This window comes from Pipistrellus hanaki (assembly GCF_964339955.1).
Source record: "Pipistrellus hanaki genome assembly, chromosome: 11".
NCBI classification, from domain to species: Eukaryota; Metazoa; Chordata; class Mammalia; order Chiroptera; family Vespertilionidae; genus Pipistrellus; species Pipistrellus hanaki.
The window spans coordinates 33909843-33933199 of record NC_140513.1 but is presented as its reverse complement, the minus strand read 5'-3'; the positions used below and the strand labels follow the sequence as shown (position 1 = coordinate 33933199).

The 23357-nt window shown below is 37.8% G+C and overlaps 1 protein-coding gene and 1 long non-coding RNA gene across 2 annotated transcripts in view; both read right to left on the bottom strand.

Moving 5' to 3' along the window:
• LOC311630442 overlaps window positions 1–23357 on the bottom strand; it is a 930538-nt gene that overhangs the window by 376765 nt on the left and 530416 nt on the right. The gene's annotated exons all lie outside the window — the stretch shown is intronic.
• Window positions 1–23357, bottom strand: part of LOC311630436 (guanine nucleotide-binding protein G(q) subunit alpha) — a 263324-nt gene that overhangs the window by 62546 nt on the left and 177421 nt on the right. Inside the window, exon 3 of the mRNA XM_084899433.1 lies at window positions 11561–11715. Within this exon, the coding sequence (XP_084755559.1) occupies window positions 11561–11715 (155 nt within the window). The remainder of the gene's footprint in view (window positions 1–11560; window positions 11716–23357) is intronic.

Sequence of the window (23357 nt, the reverse complement as noted above, 5' to 3'; positions counted from 1 at the left end):
GAAAGGAACTATATCAAGGCCTGCTAGTTTTAACACACATTATCTAAAACCAAAACCAAACCAAACCCAAACCTCCCAAAACAAGGCAAGCAAAACAAAATAAAACAAAACAACAAACCCTCCAACCAAAATAAACATACTATTTTCTCCTAGGGGAAGGTCTGGGCAGCTCAGAGGCTGCACCAGCATTGAAGACATGTTGCAGATAATTTGTGAAGCAGGTTAAGCCTGCAGGCAACAAAGACCAGCATTTTCACTGCCAAAGAGAGCTTCTGCCTGTGTAAGTCCCAGCCCCTGTGTCCCTCCCTCTGGCTTACAGAACATGGAGAGAGGGACCCCAGCACTCTATGCAGTTTACGTCTGCGTTGGGAAGAAGGCCACTCTATTCCCTTACAAATAGAACTCTATCATGATAAAAACCAGAGTATCCTCATCTGTTGATTCTGGTCACATTGTGAGAAAAGGCAATGGAATAATCTCTTAACCGAATTGTGCTTTCCATGGAAAACTGTTGGTGACTATTGGGTGGATGGGTTCCCACTGAATTATTCCATTCATTTAACCTTTTACAAAGAAACACCAAGGTCTGAGCAAATTTATAGTGTAGAGTAAATTCAGAAAGATAATTATAGCTATAATTTGTTTTGTAGAAATGATTTTGAGTGGCTGCTGAGGTCATTCTCAGGGTGTTGCTATGGTGACAGGCACAAGGTACATTTCCAAGGCAATGTATGTTTAACAAGGGGCTGGCCGCAGCACCTGCCTGCTATCAGGGAGAGAAAGCTCCGTGGCACACATGAGGCTTCTTTAACTGTCAATGAGGCAGGACATGTTTAGGGATATGCTAAAAAATGGGAGGTGTCATTTATTAAACTCGCTCTAACCTACTCATGGGGATTTTCATGACTTGCCATTGCTTTGAGACACTAATACTAGATAACTTCATAATTGATTAAGAGAAACAAAACAAAAACTTGCCCAGCTGGCTTGACTCAGTAGACAGAGCATCAGCTTTGATTCCAGTCAAGGGCACATACCTGGGTTGAGGGCTTGATCCCCAGTAGGGGGCGTGCAGGAGACATCCAATCAATGATTTTCTTTCATCATTGATGTTTCTCTCTCTCTCTCTCTCTCTCCCTCTCCCTTCCTCTCTGAAATCAATAAAAATATATTTAAAAAAGCACACAACTCTACATTTTTCTACATTTGGCCCAGTTAGGACTCACACACTATGGAGTAAGGGACCATGACCCACTGTCCATGGCTGGTCACCAACACTTAGCTGGGCCTTGAACACAATTAGTGTTCAACCCGTGGCACAAATTAAAACTATTTTGTGGAAAATGCTGTAGCCTTTAGAAAAGTGGTTATACCTTTCAGAAGAAAACAAAGGGGGGTGTCAGCTACCCATCTCTATATAATAACCTCTCTGGGCTATTGTTGGCCTCTATTACGTAAGAACTGAGTTTTGAATTACCCGGCCTCTGATGAATGTAAAGACAACACAAGAAGGAAAAGCAGCCTTTGCTTAACTTCATTTACTACATATGCTTCCTGATCTGCTTCAGGTCCTGTCCACAAAATGATATCATTTGTATGTCTCTTTTATGCCTCTTAGCATCAAACTTTCAGGCCTTGGAATTCACTCTAATTCAGGCCAAATGGAGGGACCTTATTAACAGACAATTCTGACACAATCTCTTTCATAAAAGAAATAGGTTTCTGATGGTTTCCAGTGAAAAGCAAAGCAACAAAGAGATTCGTGTAGTAAAATTTCAACAATTCCTTTCCTACCATGAGAAAAATACAGGATCATCTGGAATTAAACATCATATTTTGACCATGACATTGTGGTAGGTACTTAGCCCAGCATGTGATCCCAGCCTATAAAAGGGTTACCAGCTTATTGGAAGAAAAAGGATTTAATGAAGAGGAGAAATGGTTGGGTTTATGGGGATGAAATGCACACTTGTATATTTTGGACAGTCATTTTCTGAGAACCTGTTTGAACTATCTCTAATCTTTGTGGATTATCCACAAAACATTGTTTTGTAGCATGACAGATTTGCATGAAAGACTTAAAGAAATCAAGCACATGCATTTATAATGACACCTCATAACTGCTAAGTTCTCTATATATTTAACTTCAAAATCATTTCTGGCTAATGAAGAAAATAAAAAATTCAGAAATGGGGTATAATTCATTCCTCTAAGTGATTAAAAATATATGAGAAAAGCTTAAATATCACTAAAACAATATGCTGAAATCAAATTAAACATGCCATTTTCTCTCTGGAATATTTTTTAAAAGATATGCCAATTGTTCTTTAGTTTTGATAATAGTTTGTCAATTACATGTTTGAATTAACCTTCAAATTAACTTATACTCCAATTTCATACATAATGAGAACTATTTTTTAAAATTTAAGTTAAAATAAAAGCCCCAAATATGACTAGCAGGGTAACTGAAATCTAAACCAAAATAACATAGGAATTAAAGTGTTTGTTTTTTTAATGAAGGCAACATGAATAAAACATAGAGATAATTTGGCAAGTAATCTATATCACATTATAGCTAGGGTTGAAAAAATAAAAATGTAAGTTACAGACATGCAACCTTCAGTAATTATACCAAAAGGGGGAAAGTACCTATAGGTGATAAGTGGAAAAAGAAATCTCTGCCATTTTATCAATCCAACCATAGTAAAATAATGAAAACAGCATTTCGGGGCATTCATGTAGCATGCTATGGGGTATGTGTTAGGTTCTTCAACTCCTATCAAAATATTTTTTACAGATTTGCAGTTCAAGTCAGACATTAAGATGAATTTCTGGCACTCAAAATGACTCTTCATTTTTTAATTATTGAAAAGAAGGTTAGAAAAACTAGGTCAACTTCATTAAAAAAATTAAGAAGACCTCATTGTAACAGGAACAGTCTAGGGGGATTTGAAAGCTAGATCATGCTATGAGATCTTATTTGACATTATCAAAAGTAGAGGAAGCTAAGGAGAAACCAGAAACACATGGTTATTGAACAGTTGCTATGTGACCACAGGATTCAAAGGGAAAAAAATAAAAAGAAATTTTCAAAGTGAACTTAAAATATATAGGACTTAAAGTAATAGTTCTGCAAAAATTACCATCCTGAGGGGAGAGTCAAGTACAGGTTTTGGTACTAAGTCTTTCCCTCATCTGACAGCTCCCATGGCTAAAATGAGCCTGCCTGGTAACCTGGTTAAGCTGTTAGCTGCATGGGATTACGAATCACACCAACACTTCTATCTCCCGAAGAGCTCCTTCTGTGGAGGATAAATCAACTTTCCTTTTTTTAACACCTGGCACACCATGACAAGCGTTCAAGGAGGTGCAGCATTTAATACAGGTATTTTGTTCATAAGAAGTTGTTTGTTTTCAATACAAAATTTCAGGTTTAAAACAAAGATTACTTAATGGTAACAGGTAGGTGACAATCCCACAGTTCATTATAATTACCCAAGGAGAATATTCTGTGGCATAAAAGAGAAGTCTAAGAGATCAGGCATTTCAATTTTCCTTTGTCAAAAAACTAAGTTAATACAGAGATTTTTTTAAATATAAATTTTTATTGACTTCAGAGAGAAGGAGAGAGAGAGAAAGAAACATCAACTGAACATAGGCTGACACTCAATCCTGTTCCAAACATAGGCTGACAATCAATGAGCCACACTGGCCAGGCCAGAGAAATTCAGAGTTTAAGAACTAAATTAAATCCATAAGAAGATCCTATCACTACATTTGGTAAATAGTTTCAGTACCTTATGACTCTTACGCATGGACTAGAGGCCTGATGCACAAAATTAGTGCAAGAGGAGCCTTCCTTTCCCCGGCTGCCAACACTGGCTTCCCTCTGGCACCCGGGACCCAGGCTTCCCTCACAGCCCTGGGTTTGTCTGGAAGGTCGTCCAGAAGGATATCCGGTCTAATTAGCACATTATGCTTTTATTATTATAGATAATTGATCCAAATGTCTAAAAGAGACTAGTGTCAAATGGGGAATGAGCTAAACAACTGTCAGGTGGATGCCAGGGCCAGGCCTGGTTCACAGAGACAGATTCTTAGGTCTATTGCTCAAACAAATAAATTGGCTTTGTAATGAAAAAACAAACAAACAAACAAGAAGAAAAAAAACAACAACCCCACAACATTGAGAGAGCAAGATAGACAGATGGATGAATGGATGGTTGAAGGATGAATAGATAAAAGAAAAGCCTTTTTCAATTTGCCTATTTAGTTCTGTTAATTTATTCATCTTTTATATGATAACTTTCAAAGCTGTTGAATAATTTTGACACTATTTTTATATTTTTAAAACATCAAAAACACAACCAGAGACTGCTTTTTATTCTAGTTTGCCTGTCTTGAAATGCAATGGCAGTATTTAATTCAGTCAATTTACACATATTTATTGAAAATCTGTTATAAGTTAAATTATAATGCATTGTGTGTTGGGGGTTGGCACAGAAAATTGGTACAAAATACTTAAATATATGTATGTATATATTCTTTGCCTTGGGGGTATCAGGCTACCTGGGAAGCAAAGATAGCACAAATGAATCAATTAAGAAATAATTAAGTGCCAAACTGTAGGCTGCTAACCATGAATGCAATGAGAAGGGAGAGATGATTATGAACTGTAATCACTAGAGAACAGCGTAGAGAAGTGGGGATGAGTTACACCATGTAAACAAGAAGAGAGGAGAAAGATGAGAAAAAATTTTACTTATTCTTTTATTACTTACTCATTTGACAGCTTTTTACTGAAAGCCTATAATGAAAGCTAGGTACTGTTTACAACTGAGTGGGACACACACACACACACACAAAGATGTGAGCCCTGACTTCAAGGAGCTTATATTCAATGGAGGTAAAAATGCTATGAATAACCATGATATAATGCAAAACCATGTGGGTCATAACAGAGGTTCCAGTGACTGTAGCCAAGGGTCAGCCATGAGCAAAGGTTGCTGATGAAAGCAGCTCTCTCCTGGTCATGTGACCTTAACTTGAATACTCATTCTGTAAGAAGTTTCATTTTGACAAGGATGATGAGATCTCAGGAGCTGGTCATACTAACTAACCTTGTTGAACTAATTACAGATAAATTCAATTCATAATTTTAAATCAAGAAGCCATAGTAATAAGGAAGAACATCAGGGTTGGCCAATCAGAGTCCAAACGTTGCTTGGCAGGCAGGGAGTAAGAAAGGAACTTGAATGAACTTAAGTTGATAAGAAGCTCCTGGGCTCACCTGTAATCATAGGTGGGTTGTCTTCTAGTCAAGTCTAGTGCTATTAGGCCCCTTAACAAAAGTCAGTCAGTCCTCACTTTTGGTTCAGTTGATTTAATCCTGTCACATTCTCCTTAACTGCAACAAGCACTACACTGAGTCAAAAACCTAGACACATGGGATGAAATCCTTGCTCCCAGAGCCAAATCAACTCAATGAACATTTCTGGTCATTCATACCATTGTTAGTACCAGACATTCTTTGCACAGCTTTTAGAGGTACTGACACTCTAGAGCTTTCTGATACTCACTTCTTATCAAAAGTTTTGTTGTGCAAAGCAATATTTATGGAGTATTGCCGAAGAAATGCAGGCCACCCATTCTCTCAGTATTCTAAAACTTACCTCTGAGTAAACTCAGAACGTGAGTTCTGAGTCAGGTTCTATCTAAATGATGGAAGAAGAAGAAGCATAGTACTAGTTGCACTTTAACATTCAATCTTCTTTAGGAGAGAGCTCACAGTTTATAAAATCAGATAGTAAATATTTTAGGCTTAGTGGACCATGTTGCAACTATTCAACTCTTCTGTTGGGTGAAAACCCAACTACAGACAATACACAATACAGAAATAAATGAGCTTGGCTGTGTTCCAATAAAACTTGATCTATAAAAACCCGCAGCAGGCTGAATTTGAGCTGTGCATTTGCCAATCCCTATTCCATAGTAACAGCGCCCTGGTTTCTGCTGGATACAAAGTCATCCTGAGTAGACAATGGAAAAGACTGTAAGGAAGAAGTCAAACTACTGAAGGTGCAATTGCCAAAATGTGAGCAAGGAGCAAACTGATAAAGTGAAGTGTGTCTCCCATACCCACTGTGCCCTTTAGGAGAGAGAATGGGTGGGCACACAGGTGCCAATTCAAGCCCTTTCCCAACTAGACTCTATTATGAAGGTTAGAAAGCAGCTAAGCATATCTCAGCCGTATCTTATCATCTCTAACAGCTCCAAGCATTCTGAAAAAGGAATAATTAAGACTTTGGAATCATCTGAGTTCTCTGTGGAAGACAAATTCAAGGGTTTTTTTTTTTTGGCTCACTGGATAACAAAACAAAACAAAAATAAAATAAATATGTCACTTAAATGAAAAAAAATGATAATGCCATGTTATTATTGTCATACTTTAGAAAAGAGCAAACACATTCAAGATCATTGCCCACTTCTGAGTTAAGATAACAGTCTTAGTTATTTAACCACACAGAGAAAGATTTCTCTGTCCATTACATTTCCAGGTAAATTTGGGGGGCGAGGGTTTCACCTGTTTGCACAGGATAATGGTTTCTCAGGCAGCCCACTATCACGGACTCAAAAGCCTTCTGAATTTAGAAATGAATTTTCAGATGTCAGATTTCAGGCTTTTGGCAAAAGACTCCTCTGTTGGTGTACATCTTACGAAATCAAATCATTTCTAATCTCACTTTACCGAAGTCCCCTCCATGAAGTTTAATAGATCAGACACCGATTTCTGAGGCACGTCAATAGCCCAGAGATGATAGAAAATTCAACCACTGGACCCGGACTCAATGTTTTCACCATATAGTTGTCTATCTCCAAAAGCCTGAAGTAGGCTTACACTTCTTTTTTATCATCAGATTGAGAACAAAGTCAGGATGGCTGCAAGAGATAGCCAACACACCCTGGAGTTGAAGTACCAGTATATAGCTCATCTTTCAGGAACATTTTAGCAAGATACCCCTTCAAGAAGGATTTGGCCCTAAATCAGGTGGACGTGCTAACCTATCTCTGAAATTAGTTTTGCATTTAAATTCAATGTTCAAATTATTTGTGATTTAAAAATTAAGTTAAAAATCTAAGCATGGAGTTGGAAGTAAACTCCAATGCTGACTTATGTCCCAAAGCCAATTTATTTAGGTATGTTGGATTTATGGGCTCCAGAACATGTGGAAATTCCAAAGTGACTGATTTGACCCATAGATACAGAGAACAGATTGATGGTTGCCAGAGGGAAGGGGAATGGAGGACTGGGTGAAAAAAAAAGTGAAAAGACTAAGAAGTAAAGATTGGTAGTTATAAAATACTCATGGGGATGTAAAGTACAGCATAGGGAATAGAGTCAATAATATTCTAATATGTATGTATGGTGCCAGTTAGATACTTGAAATTTCAGGGGGAACACTTTGTAAAGTTCATGACTGTCCAACCACTATGCTGTATACCTAAAACAAATAAAATAATGTAAACAGCAATTGAAAAAAATGTTTTAAATTATTTTAAAGAAGATGTGTGATCTACTCAACTCCTTGGGGGACTTCAGTAAAGTGAGATTAGGAATGATTTGATTTCATAAGCTGTACACAGACTGGGTAGTCAGTCTTTTGCCAAAAGACTGAAGAATAAGGACTATTCTCACTATATGCCGATGTGATTGAAGTTTGTGTTCTTTGGCTAATGTCAGAGAGCTTTTGGTTCTGTAGGCAGTGAACTCATTTGACCCGATGTCTCAGTATATTAAAGCAGGTGGTAAACCCCGGGGGAAAAAGTAAACCTACAGCCATCTGTTTATTGTGCTCTTTATCTAAAGCTATTCAGAGCCCTCAGGCTTTTTTTCAAAATCAATAACAAAAAAATAAAATAATTTGTGAAAACTCTTCAGCATTTTAGAATGCTTTTATTCTTGCATTAAAGAGAATTGGAAGAAGCACCAAATGAAAGCCAACTTATCCAAAACTGCTTATCCATCATCTGGAATTTCTCATCTCCTTGTTTCTACCAATGCTGCCTGTCCTTTGAGCCATCTGATTGCCTGTTATGATCAGCAAGTTGACTAATCAAAGTAGAAACAGGGAAGCTCAAATAATTTCATTGTGTCCTTCTTACTGGCTTTATTTTGACTTCAGCAAAAAGTTACTGGATGGAGTGTAGAAGGGAGTGATTAAGAGTGTAGGCTAAAATAAAGAAATAATATTTTGAAATTATCTGTGACTCAGAACATCATCCATGTTGTCTGAATAACTGATGCCCTGTTGAACATGGCTAAGTTTTCTGGATGATAATCAAAACCATGTTAGGTCTGTTTTTAAAAAAACTCTATATAATTTTCCTTGACTTTAACATTGATAAAGATTAATAAATAATTTGTACCTTTCATGGTATATGATTTATCTAATCTTAGACATCTATCTATCTATCTATCTATCTATCTATCTATCTATCTATCTCCCATCCATCTAGCCATCCTCTGTGAGGCTATATTTCACAGTACTTAAAAACTTGGTGTTTTGAGGCAGCAAATCTAAATCCGATTCCTACTCCTCTCATTTACTAATTGTGTGACCTTGAACAAGTTACTCAACCTCTCTGATACCAGTTTTCTTCCTCTCTTTGATGGGGATAATAAGAAATATCTACCACTTTGGGTGGCTTTGAGTATTAAATAAAATAATGCATGTAAATGACTAAGCACAGAATCTAGCATATAATAAGTGTTCAGTAAGTAGTAGCTACTGTTGTTTTTTATAATAAAGCTTCCAGATTCCAGACCTTCAAAAACATCAAGACAAAAAGATTTGAATTGAATGCCTTCAACACTTATACTTCTTAGTTCATTTATAGAGGCCATGGAAAGACAGTGCCTACCTACATCATGGTCATCGAAATAGTGGAAAAGTACCCATCTATTCTTTCATAGAAAAGTCATTTGTGAAGGTCAAACAGGAGCAGTTACTGATAGGCACTGAGGGAAGGAAAGAGACCTTAGTAAACACGATAACAGACACAAGAGACATGTACAAAATGTTAAGATAGATGACATAATGCAGGAGTAGGGAACGTCCACTATATAAGGCCCATGAAATCATTTGATCTGGCCCTGTCAAGGCATTTGGGGTGAATTAATTAAATATTTGACCAAATACAACAGGCTAATTTTTATGTTAGGTCATTTTTATGGCCTTCGAATGATGTTACAAATATCCAAATAGCCCTTGGCAGAAAAAAGGTTCCTCACCCCATCTATTTAGTTCATGGTAACAAATTAGTGTAACAGAAATGATTGAAATATATACCTTTCAGTAGAAAATACATTTCAGGATAATCAAAGAGCACCATTTGAGAAGACATTTTACTTCACAGAAGAATGCCAGTGTAGACCAACTGACAGAAATAGACGATCTTTCTTTCACAAATGTTAATGGAACTACTAAATTAAGCAATAATTATCCATTGAAACGAAAGTTATAAGTAAAGAGTTGATGAGGAACTGAAGACCCCTCAGTGATGCCATGATGATGGCTTTTGGTGGCAGGAGGAAGAATAGGACTTTATAATGGAAAGTGTCTGTGTCCTATACTGTGATGAACACTGCCTTCACCAATGATGGGCAAACCAGTGCACGACATCAGTTCTGCATTCTACTCAGAGGGCGTATCTCAGAAGAAGGAGTTAAAACAGTTTGCTAACAGGAAGCCCTAACCCTGGTAAGCACACACTTAATTAGACATCCGGTGTTCTGATGTCCCAAATAGGAAGACTTTCTATAGGATAAACAGATATGTGACAGGTAAAGGACAGGACATGGGGACGGGAGAAAAATAAAAGTAAGAGGGGTGAGAAATGATGAGAGATGGAAGATTTCCTGATAAAAATATACCTTCATAATGGAGGATTTATTCATTAGAAAGGGCAAGAAGAGACATCACAAATAGAGTTATAGGAGAATCAATAATGAGGGTGGAGGGGTAAATACACAGAGAGGAGAAAACACAATGAACAGGAACAGAGAACAAGGGACAAAACACAACAACCTCGGGAGATGGATTTGATTTGAAATGGCAGAGGAAACAGAAGGACAGAGGGGGCAGGAAGTAAAGAAAGACAGCTGGTCAAAGGTTGAGGGGGCAGAATTTGGAACAAACAAGGGCTGAATGCATCTTTTTCATGTCTGTACTTAGAAACTTTTATGGTAGGAGCTCAAGAGAGAGCAAAAGAGGGAGGAAGAGAAGGAGAGAGCGAGAATGATGGATGAAGAGGGAAAGTAGGCAGTTAGATGGCAGAAAAGAAAGACTATGGATAGGAAGAGTGACATGAAGAAGGAAAAGAAAAATAAGGAATGGGTAAAGCACACATTCAGAAGCACACAAGGGAGTTAATATAGATAAAATATGATTGACACATTCAGTGCTCATGAGCATTCTCCATTTCAGAATTCTGTAATTCAATTTTACTTTAAGAATACCAGAACTATTTTGACCAGGCAACATTTCTGTAGCTTACATGAATCATAACTTATCTTATACAAATGCCTGGAACTAGGGTAAAAGCTTGACCAACTTTATAGAAAAAACAAAGCTGACTAGCTCTTGGATCCCCTATGCACTACTGAGTGAGCCAATCAGCCTCCAGGGCTCCTTATTTTCCCCATTTCATCATATAAACTGACCTTAGGCAGCTGCATATTTTCCACTCATTCTTCTGACTGCCCCGAACCAACACAAGAGGCAAATACTGGTTCATGTAATTAATGTAGACAGAAATCTGGCTAAATACCACCAAAAAATCCATTTTTCAGTCGCCTGATTATCTAGATTGCTGACTGCATTGATTACATTAATCCAATGATGGCCAAGTCTTTACTTTCTTTCTGTTAGGCCAGATTTCATCTAGAGAACTCACAAATCTCTCTAGGATGCAAATCTCTCCCAGGACACATGATTTTGATTGACAGCTCACAAAATAACTTTGGCATGCATGCAAAATTAGACTCACATGCAATTTTCATGCAGAGATAAACCTATCCATCAACATAATTTTGGCTCCAAGAAAGCAGTCAAGGTTCTGTGTCTGGAACCTGGGAACTAAGGAGTCTGATGCTTTAGAAGCCATAATCAAATGTATGTATTTGCAGTTCTTACTGTGTGTCAGTGTTTTCTAGCATATGAATGAGATTATAAATTTGTATTAGAAATTAATATTATAAGATTTCGAATTACAATGGCATTTGTGTTTGAGAATCACTGGTTAGCAATTTTGGGGAAGAGATGAGTTGATGAACTCAGATTTCTAGATTCTTCAGTTGATTTTTCAAACAGAAAATAGTAAAAGAAACACTTTTCCTAACTCTCATGCCAGTTCCTTATGAGTTGGTCACACGTTTAATATCAATACTTCCTAACTTTTAGGTTTGAATCAGATACTCTGTACCAAGCACAGAGCGCAGAAGCTATTATTGCGGAGCCCCTGCACGTGAAAGTAAAGAGAAATCCTGGTGAATACTCACTATTTGGTGGAGTCAGATAATTGATATTCTCTTCGTCTATCATAGCATTCCTGGATTCCAGGATCATTCCATAAACTCTTTATTGCATCTACGTAGGGATTCTCAAAAGCAGACACCTTCTCCACATCAACTTCTCGAACTAATTGTGCATGAGCCTGTTTAAAAAAAAAAAAAAAAGCAGGTTTAGTCTCCTTTCCATCACTGAACATTGCCTTTGGTTCACATGTTACATTGAGCACAGTGAGGTCTTCCTTTATATACTGGTTTTCAAACTGATTTATAATAAAATAATGCTGCTGCTGCTTTTTTTTTTTCTTTCCCCTGAGCAAGTCCAGTCCTAAATCTCTTCTTGTAGAGTAAACCTTGAGGCTCCTTAGAGATGACTAGAGGAAAGCAGGTACTCAGAACCCAACAGAACAATGAGGATGCCATGCGACACACAACTGGTTTTAGGTGATAATCATAATCCGAACGAAGGTAATATCATTAAAGGGAAAAAGGGAATTATCTGCTCTATAGTTTATTATAATCAAACACATAATACCCCAAGCCCATGGGTGTTACATCTGAGCAGAAACTCAACCAGACTTCCCAACTAATCAGGACTAGTTTCCCTAGTTTACAGAGTGTAAAACCATTAGAACAACAGTTAATAGCAATGATTTAATTTGAGAAATAGAAACCATTCTCTCTCCATCCCCAAATACCCCAACTTCTAAAACATTTATTCTGAAACATTTATTTTATATCTGCTTTACCTACGTTACCAGATTGAGGACCCTATTCAATTTTTCAACAAAGAAGGACATTGTTATTTCATTATGCAACATTAAGCAGGAAATAGATAAGGGGATTTAAAAGATTTTTTCCATAAGATTGAAATAAAAATATTGTATGGTCACTCCCCGAATTAACAAGAATATACCACTGCTTAACAATCTCAATTAGAATATGTTTCATGGAAGTAATACATATGCAAATTATATAGACATAACTATTTAAATAAACAAATAAAATAATTACATTGGAAACTGAAGGCAGATGGCTGGTAATTTATTCAGTCTTAATTTTGAACAAAAATACAAACTTCTGAACTAGGTTAGTGAGTGGCTACCATGGGCACATGATGACCTAGTTATTAATTTCATAGAGATTTTAAGTAGACTGAACAGTAATAAATTTCAATCATGTCAGGTCCTATCTAGCTCCCAACCTTTACTTTCTTTTTCTGCCCATATGTCATTAGACTAATCTTGACTTTAATCAGGTTTTAAGAAGCCCAACATGGTAAGGACTGAAGAAACCACCTTTCTTGCTAGTTCTGCTCTGACCTTGATAGTCAAAACCAGTAACGGAGAAACCCAGTTCCACATGGGATGTCACTCTTGGAAAACAGATCCCTGTAGTTGCTTTCTGTACCTAGTCCCTATCCAAGCCATCTGCCTTGTTATCCCTCCAGCGGTCCTGCCAGTCTGGAGTCCTGTTCCTGAGTCCCACTCCAGATGTACCCACCTCAATCGTAGTTCCTCACAAGATTAACTCTTTGAAAACAATCATCACCAGTGACCCAATGAACCCCCAATGCAGTGCTCCACATGGCTTTGGAGCACGTGTTTGTCTGTGCTAGACCCACCTTCTCTGCCTTCGGCCTGCTGAATTAGACCTCCTCCAAACATCAGACACTGGATGTGGAGGCCTCCCCATCCCTGCCCAATAGATATGTAAGAATGTTAAGTTTCAACCCTTGCTTTTCTGCCCTTGTTCACTGAAAATGAGCTCTAACTACTTGTGTCCTGAGATATAATGATTACGCTTGCTATAATCCTAAATTAGACTCATCATCACTACATCTGCATTCCAGGGTTTTCTGGGGATTCAATGGATCTCAGAGGATCACTGGGGGAAGAAGCAGGGATATACAGAATGGTTTCCAACCGGATATACTCTCAAGATGAGGTTTTGAATCAGACTCTGCTTCTTCTTATAACCCCACTGTTATTCCTGGTGGGGAACATACTGCCCCACTAGCCTCACATGGCTTTGTATTGTATTACAATACTGTAGGGTCAGTCTCCAAAGGGGATCCACACACCAGCAGCAGCACCTGGGAATGTGGTAGAAATGCAAATTCTCTTATCCCACCTCAAATCTTTTGAACTAGACATTCTAGGAAAGAGTGTTCATAAGGCTAAGAAGCCATAAAAATAAGTACAACAGGGTAGATATATGCCATAGGAAGTGATGGGGACTGTGGTACATGGGGAAATACACATACTAATTAAAAAGGGCGGCTGCTATTTAACTCCAACCAGTTGCTGCCATTGAAAATGTAGGCTGACGGTTTCCAGATGTTCCACTTTTCCAAGGGAAGCGAAAATGTTCTGTGAAATATTTCTAATTTTAAATCTCAGCAAACCTAGGAGAGATAGAGCATATCTGTGCCCATTGGAGGCTACTCAATTGCAGCATTTGTTCTAAAAGATTCTTTCCTATTTGCTTCCCTAATAAGCTGGACCGATAACACAATGCCCTGCATAGAACCTAGAAAGTGGTAGCTGGCCACTGGTTAACACATGCTAACAAGTAAGGAATTTCCAGAACTTTCCTACAATAATATTTAGACAAACTATGATACTATCCATAGGGTTATGGCTGAGACCTCTCTCTGAATTGGCTAATAGCTACATGGTGACATAGGTTAGTGTAGGCAGGATTTAAAATGAATTTGATACTCACTACACCGGGCCAGTCATGCCATTTGGAAGGAGTTTTGTTTCTGTTTCTAGAGAGGTTAGCTTCTGCCAGAGAAAACAGTTTCAACATACCAGACACTTTTCACCATTATGATTAACTGTCTACTGGACCCCAGTGAGATGCTAGGTAATATATAGCATCAGGGAATTAGACGTAGTCCCCCTGGGGGAAACCATCCATATAGATGGCAACGAAACAAAGCATAGGATTATATGATCCAGGAGTTGGAGCAAGAGGGAATTCTTACATGTCCAGCCTTAATTTCAGTTGACTGTAAGGGTATTAACTAAAGACAACATTCTTAACAGTGTATTGTAACTTTCCACTGAGCACCAGCTCCTGCAAAGCGAGACTACTTTCTCATGCCAGAAAACTCCTGTAGTTTCCTATCGTGGCCTAGCTGGCTTGCTTTTTCTCACATCTGCAATGTCTTCCCTCTTCCTTTCTGTACTTTCTTTAGCTTTTGTTCTGGGGCTATGTCATATGCCATCTCTCTGATACTTCTCTTCTCCACCCAAAATGTGGTCTTTGCGCCCTTTGAACAATGGGACTTGTACATATTACTTTGTGTGAATTATTAACGGCTTGCCTTATCCCTGTTGTAGACTATATGTTGAAGAAAGGGGCTGTAGCTTAATGACCCTAATTTCTTTTGGGACCCAACACAGAAAAATGAGCACACAAATATTTGTCTAACTTCATAGCACTTAAAGATGCCTATAAATACAATGCCAAGTCCTACAATTTTCTGTCCATTACCTAGTCTCACAGCACTACATAATCCTTAACGTAGCTGGCATACAAGTACCGTATTTCCCGGCGTATAAGACGACTTTTGAAACGAAAAAAAGTCAACCGAAAATCGGGGGGGAGGGTGGGCGGGTTGTCTTATACACCGAGTATATCCCGAATATCATCTGGATATGCCGCTAAACGAATTTTCCAACTTGATCCCGCACCAATCACTGCAAGGCTGCTCGGACCACCTCTCTAACTCAGCCAATCCAAGCAGGCTTTTTATGCATGCAAATTATACATGTTCTGTACCCGAAGCTACACTGTGTTCTAGTAAAAAGCCTGCTCAGATTGGCCAGATTCAGAGAGGCGGTCTATTAAAAAAAAGAACTGGCGTTGCCTCAAAAGTGGGGGGTAGTCTTATACAGCGAATATAGGCCTAAACCTATGTTTTAACTGTAAAATTAGGGGGTCATCTTATACGCCGGAAAATATGGTATTTGTATATTTGTTAACATCTTCCTCCATGATCACAGTATAAGTTCCAAAACAAGCTCAACATTGCAGTATCAGAGCCTAGCAGAGTGCCTGCCACGTGGTAGATACTCAATAAATATTTGTTGAATACAAGGAAGGAAGAGTAGAAATTGTATTAAACTGGAAATCAGGATATCTAACTTCCAGTCCTGGCTTTATCTCTAACACTAGCTATAACCCTTGGGAGAAATTACATCTTCATAACTTCATATTTTTTTTGTCCATAAGATGATACAGCTGGAATGAATTATAAGCCTCATCTAGCCACAAACTGTATACTTATAAATATATAATAAATACATCTACAATGCACAGAGGACCGAAGAGTTATGGCACTGTCTCTCTAGGATCACCTAATACCATTTATTAAAATAAGACTTTGTTATTTCCAACAGTACCTAACAACACAGGACAAATCATAGTTAAGTCTGCACATGAGCAATGCCACATGTGGACTGAGCAAGGAGAACTCAACATGAACAAAGGAGGTCAAACAAGGTGTCAGAGAGAAGACAGAGTTTGTGTGGCAGGTGGAGAGGGAGATGCCTGACATTTCCAACGAGGAGGGAGAGAAGGACAAAGGTTCGCTGGACTGTGGGGGGGAAACAGTCTAGTGAGGAGTTTCATGCTGACTATTAATTCAAATTAATCTCCACAGTGAAGGCTATCATGAATAAGATCAGCTACGAGCAATAACTCTGAGGTCAACCTCAAGCATCCATGAAAGTATATTGCCCGCAAATGCACACAGATCACCGTATTGCCTTCATCCAGGACAGAATTCCTAAGTCATTTTCACTGCCTCCCAAGCTTCGTTCCATCCTTGCTGATTTGGAAAATGACATTCAAATATAATCAACTGTAATTTGTATTCACATAAGAGCTTTCAACTGACATTCTCTAAGTTGTTTAAAGTATGACAGCATTTTACAAAATACACACAGAATTTTAAAACTGCCTATATACATGACACCAATGGAAATTTAATCCTTTCCTTTTTTTGGTAGAATATATCCTGTATGTGGAAAGAATGTTTTTCAGTATGCTAGAGTAAGAAGATAAATTAGACCCTTTTCTATTTGTCCAAATGTCAAATGTGAGTAGTAATAAAAAACCACAATTATGTGAAATTAAACAATTACTAATAAAAAAAAAAGCTATGGTGAAAAGAAAAGAAGTAATTTCTAATAATATAAATAGCAAATCAATTACAATTGACTACCCTTTTTATTTTGAACATTGTGCAGAGAAAAGCAAAACAGATTATGAATGAAATCATATAAACAAAATATAATTCGGTTTCATTTTGTTAAAATTGAGCACACTAGGTGGAAATTTTAATGGTGAATGCTAGCTTTCAGAATTCTTAGCAAGCTGGTAGCAAGCCTTAGAGGGAACATTGTAAGAACTAAGTAGCTACTCTTAGAAACTGGCAGAATTCTAGGGAAAGACCACATGGAAACCGCAAGATGTGCCAATGTGGTCATGTCTTGTTTTAGGGATTCGGTGGTCATGAAATTCAGGTAAATCTTAGACGTGTTGATGTTTCCATGGTTGCTTAGGCAAAGGGAAGGAAGAACTGAGTTCCCACCAGAGGGGGCCTTACTCTGCCCACAGAATGCCAAGCCTTCAGATGAAACAAAAAGGATCTTATAGTCACTCTGGAAGGATTTTCAAACACTCATTAACACCTCATAGTGGCTTGAGGCCGGAATGTCACACCTATCCCAGTTCCTAGACTCCTGAAGTAGAAAAGCAAATGGTAACTTCCACATTTGTTGGAAGCTCTCAGACACAAATATTCAGCTCCTTAGACCTGCTCCATATGAAGGGATGCCCAATGCACAGAGGACCTCTAAATTAGAACACGTCTGAACCACTGATGGAGTCCTTTTGAATTCTTAACTGAGGCTCACAACATCTCATTCTTTCTTCTTGGTGCTTATTTTCATTTTGGCATTGGACTCTAGAGAAAATGCAGATCCCTCAAAAAACGGAGGGGGGGAAAACCCCAGGCTTTTTTTTTTCTTTTCTTTTTTCTTTTCCTGCTCAGAGGAAGTACAAAGTAAAAGGAAAGAATATGGGATCAGATTGCTGTGTTATAATCCCACCTCTACCCTGTACAAATTTGGCATGACCTTGGGCAAGCTATTTAACATTTCTAAACCTCTGTTTCCTAATCTGTGAAATGGGGGTTATAACAGCACTTATCTTAGAGGGTTCAAGAACAGAATGCATGCACAACACTTAGAGGAGGAGCCTAACACCTAAAGCTACTAGTTATTTAAAAAGCAAAAGAAAATCTCTGGCCGGTGTGGCTCAGTTGGTCGGGCATCATCCCATGCACTGGGGGGGGTCACCAGTTCGAATCCTGGACAGGACACATACCTGGGTTTCAGGCTAAATCCCCATTGGGGGGCATGCACGAGGCACCTCTCTCATCAATATCTCTCTCGCCCTTCCTCTCTCTATAAAAATCAATTTAAAAGTCTTTAAAAAAAAAAAAAAGCAAAAGAAAAGGAAAACAGCACAGAAAACGTAAACCATGATGCACACACCTATTAGTTTCTGTGACCTCGGGCCAGGCACCCAAACCTTAATTTGCTCAAACGTGAAATGACATTCTGGAGGTCATACTGGATACAGGACCTCTGGCTCCTCAAATGTGCAAGCATTTTTCAGCTTAAACTTTCCTACAGAAAACTTGTAAAAGAACTGACCTTTCCTAGACCACCTTACTGTCTCTGACTGCATCACAATTTGAACAGTTGACCTTCATAGGTGCATTATACAGTTGATGTTTGTTTGTTTGTTTGTTTGATGAGCATTACTGCATAAATGACAAACAGCAGTAAAGTCCCACTGAGCAGCTACCAGCTGAGTTCACATAGCAAGTGATTCATTCCCACAGAACAGCATCTCCAACCCCTGGCTCAGCAAAATCACAAATTACTCCATGACACAGCTTTTTGGGGTCTCTGATGAAGACTGTAAGTCCTGTGTTTGGAATCCTTCAGACCTAGGGATCTGCTGATTGTCTTTTGCTAAGCGCCCACATCCCTCTTCACTTGAAGACCACTGAATCTCGCAATGAGAAATCCAGAGACCCAGAGGAGAGCAGAGGAAGACTGAACAATAGCTGAGATCAAACCAGGTTTCAATCATAACTGTCACATGCCTTTAGGCAGGTCACTCAACCTTCCTGAACCTCAGCTTTCTCATCTATAAATGCCGAAAATAATATGTTGTAGGGCTGTTAGGAAAATTAAAAAGTTGGTAAAATCCCCTAAAACAATATTATAATTATGAATTCTTGTTATCTCAAAATTACCATTAATAAATATTAATTATTTCAATAAATATTTATCTATAGTGTGTCAGGCAATGAATTAGACACTGATAAATCAGAGAAGTTATGTTAAATAAAATGTTCCAGGTAACAAAATATTAGGTAAGAAAGTTTATCAAACTGTCACATATTATTCTAGGTTTATACTTATTACCCCATTATTACATTTTCACATTCAATCAGTAGATTTTATTTTTAATCTCCATAATGGCATTTGCAAGGTAATTAATAACTATAAGGTACATTGCCTTTCCCAGAAAACATTTGCTAAAGATATATTTCTCCCTTTGATGTTACTTCACTATAAACTAGATTTCCTTATTCTTACATATAATGGATTCCTTCTTGGGAGAAGGAAACACTCTATTTTTCTGTTTAAAATATTATTTTTTTCTTAAAAGAACTCAATCTTTTTGTTGGCCCTACCACTATAATTTTCCATGTAAAATATCCTTCTATTTAGTTCTTTATCATTTTTCTTCTTCATGTTTGTCTGCCATCTCATAACGATCAGTATGAATGGCATGAAAGTCAAATGCTTGATGCAGAATGGCAAGCAGTTCCAAAGGGCCTGCGACTGATGTAATTACATGGTTCCATTACGTAGAATCTTGCCCTCCGGTCTGTGAAATCTTGGAATGCCATATAAAATTTTACACTGTTTTTGAAATGTTCCTATTACCTTCATGATTATGATAACAATATAATAACATGTAAATATATACAATGAATACTACAAAAAAGTTTATTTTCAAAGAACTTATGCAAAGTCGCAGTGGTAACAAAATTAGTAAAGAAGACTCTTTAACATATATGCATATTCACTAAAATCCAAAATAACTAGGTCTACCTGTATGTTGCCATCAAAGAATATTTGAGGGACATTAGTTACTTGGGATTTGAATGGCTGCTTATTTGAAAAATGGGTTCTAAAATCAAAATCTGATAAATGTGGACAATGATGGCTATGCAAATAGATGTCTGTATTGCAGAACGCAGGACCTTTAATAAGGTAACGGTGCCAGGAATCCACAAGCACACAGTGGGGTCGTTCCTATTAAAGTTTTCACTGTATTTCTCAAACTTATTTGACCAGGGCAGCTTGAAAAATACTGAGTAAAGAACTAAGATTCCCAACAACAAACCAGGGGGTGATCTTACACAAATAAAACAACGAATTAACTGATTCTCCCCCAACTCTGCCATCATGGGTAAATGTCTGCTTTATGGATTCATATCATCTTCCTTTTTGAGATCACATTTTGCATGTGGTTCATTTCCTGATGACAATATGTCTCATAAAAACTTAATCATTGAGCCCTTTGCAATGTCTGTGCTCCTACAATCTTATTAACCAGAAGAGCATGCTGCTGCTGGTTTGGGGTTTTATTTTGTTTGACAGCAGGAAAAAGAGATAAAGATGATTCCCCTGTTCAGCTTGGTAGGTTTTTAAGCAAAGCCAGAAAAAAAAAAAAGAAAAAAAGAAAAAAAAAAGAACAGGCTCCTTAAAGAAGGGTGTCCCAGTTGGTCTCAGAATTCCAAGTCCTACACAGGGAATGTAATCTTTCTAGGGCATCCAATGTGAAACCTGACCACTGCAACTTCAGATCTTGTGTTTCAGGAGAACTGAAAGTGAAAAGGGGTCTGGGTCTCCAAATCTCGCAGAAGGAAAGAAGTTTCTTAGAGCATTTCTTAACTATCCCTTTAATTCAAAGAACAAGAAATGGTTCCGACAGTAAGAATGTAAAAAGAAAGGAAAGCAATGGCAAACTTGTCTTATGAGAAATGGTAATGAAACATTTAGAATCCAAGGAGCAAGACAGTAAGGGAAATAGGAGAACCCACATCTCACTAGGCATTTTTGTTGTTCATAATTTTAAAAATTTGGGAGGAAGTAAATGAGTTATATAATCTGTCAATCTGAGAAAGGACCCAAATTTCAGAAAGATTACAGAGAAGAATCAATTGGAGAAAGTTACTTGGACCAGTATGGAGAAACCTGCAACATTCTAGAGAAACTATGATGGTAGATATTATAGTCTAACATATGACACTTTTGAGTATGAAAATGGTTACTAAAATTACATTACTAAAAGCTAATGTTATATATCTTTGAAATATTAACCAACAAATCAATTTATTACATTGGCATTATTAAAATGTTCTCAAATACAAAGAAGAGTAGAGGAATTTTTCTTGGGACAATCATGTACTTTAGTCATGTTTTTAGCCATATCCGTTCCTAATATCCTGTCCCTGACAGTTTTCAGAAGACTGTATTATTTTTTTCAGTATAAACGTATTATACATTTAACTAGCTCATAAAAATGCTTGTAATGGTCTTCAAAATTACATGAACCATTTTAGGGTAATAAATTTGAAACAATGAACATTTTCAATTGGGTCCTTCTCTGTAGAACTTAGTATTTTTAACTCAGAAATATCTTCTCTTTTAGGCACTGAAATGCCTGTGAAGCTTAGAACAAATTCTGCTAAATGGAAAATATCCTTAACTCTAGTTTTTTAAATGCAAATATGCATATATTTCAGTTCAAGTATTTTCATAGGAACTATTTTTTTCTATCAGTTCATATTATTATTCTTCCACAAATAATTTTAAGAGATGGAACTCATGACTGATTATTGGAGCTTGTTTGGACACAATTATGACTTAGGTGTGAGTCATAACCAACTCCCAAAACATTTCTGCTCCATAGGCATTGTAATTTAATAAATGTTCTATTTATCATGATACTATGCACCAAGAACTACATTCATACTAGTGGCCCCACGCAGGAATCCGTGTGCCAATAGGTCGCTGCCACCCTCCTGTAGCTCTCCACCTCCCACTTGCTTGCTGCCCTGCCCCATCCTGTAGCTCTCTGCCGCCCACTTATAGTTCGCTGCCCCACCCTGCTGGCAGATCCGTGATCTGGTGGTTAGGTGGTTGGTTGTTACACCTCAGGGTGTAATTGATAATTAGCATACTCCTTATTATTTAGGATCATTATCACAAAATACTTTTATTTCCAACATTTTTAAAGAAGCAAAAACATTTACCATTGACTTTTGTGTGGTTGATGATATCACTATGGCTACAATGGTGGATGTTAAATAGCAACAATTTTGTACAAGTTACCCATTACTGTTTACTTTCTCGAGGAAGAAAATTCAGTATTTAATTTTTTTTGTTAAACGTGCATTTTCAGGTTTGTTTTTTAAAGCTTTTTATGGCCAAAAGATTTACTGCAGAATAAATACACAATCAGGAAGTAAAGAAAATAGCAATAGATTTATGCCAAACAATAAATAATAAAGCCAAAGCTTTCAGACCACCATGCAAGCGTGTTTAGTGGGAATTTTCTACATGCACCTAACAATATCCTGCTGACCCTGCTCAATGACATCCTGGTGTCTCAGTGGACCTCACGGCCTATAGACAGAGCACAGCAAGACTGGCTAATAACATCAAATAGATAGCAAAGGCAGCAGACCCATCCTTCTCTACCACCCTGGAGGATGAAAGGAGTTGACTGTCCCTAGTCCTTCTTATTTGAGCAGACTCTGTATTCGCAGTGAGTGCTCACATGCTGTCTCTGAAAGGGAGATACATTATACTGCATCTGGGAAGGATTTGAAAGAGAGTTGAAACATCTTTCCAATTTAACCAGTGGTGGTATGAGAAATCTGTTCAACTGCCTCGACAGAATCTGGAAATACAAAATGAAAGTCTATCAGATCCATCCTGGATCTTTTTGGTGCAGATGCTAATAAGAAAGCTTCACTGAAAAATGAAAAAACTGGAGTAAATGTTAAACTGATGGGATGCTAATGCAACAGGTGTAAAACCCAAGTGTCTTAGGCAAAGTAGGTCTTAAGTTCAACCTATGTCTGGTGAAGACTTGGGAGAGAGAAATCAAGAATCCTAGAAGTATTATTATTTTTTAAATATATATTTTATTGATTTTTTTTTTTTTACAGAGAGGAAGAAAGAGGGATAGTTAGAAACTTCAATGAGAGAGAAACACCTATCAGCTGCCTCCTGCAAACCCCACACTGGGGATGTGCCCACAACCAAGGTACATGTTCTTGACTGGAATCGAACCTGGGACCCCCCCAGTCCTCAAGCCGACACTCTATCCATTGAGTCAAACCAGTTTTGGCCCTATAAGTATTCTGAGCATCTATAGACCTACTTGTTCTAACACAAACAATTTTTTTAATGGGGTCAACATCTAAAACTGAGAGCTTTCTCATTAAACAAACATTTCCTATTTCTCTTTAAAAATGGAAGACCCAGCCGAAACCGGTTTGACTCAGTGGATAGAGCATCAGTCTGCAGACTGAAAGGTCCCAGGTTTGATTCCAGTCAGGGGCATGTACCTTGGTTGCGGGCACGTCCCCAGTAGGGGGTGTGCAAGA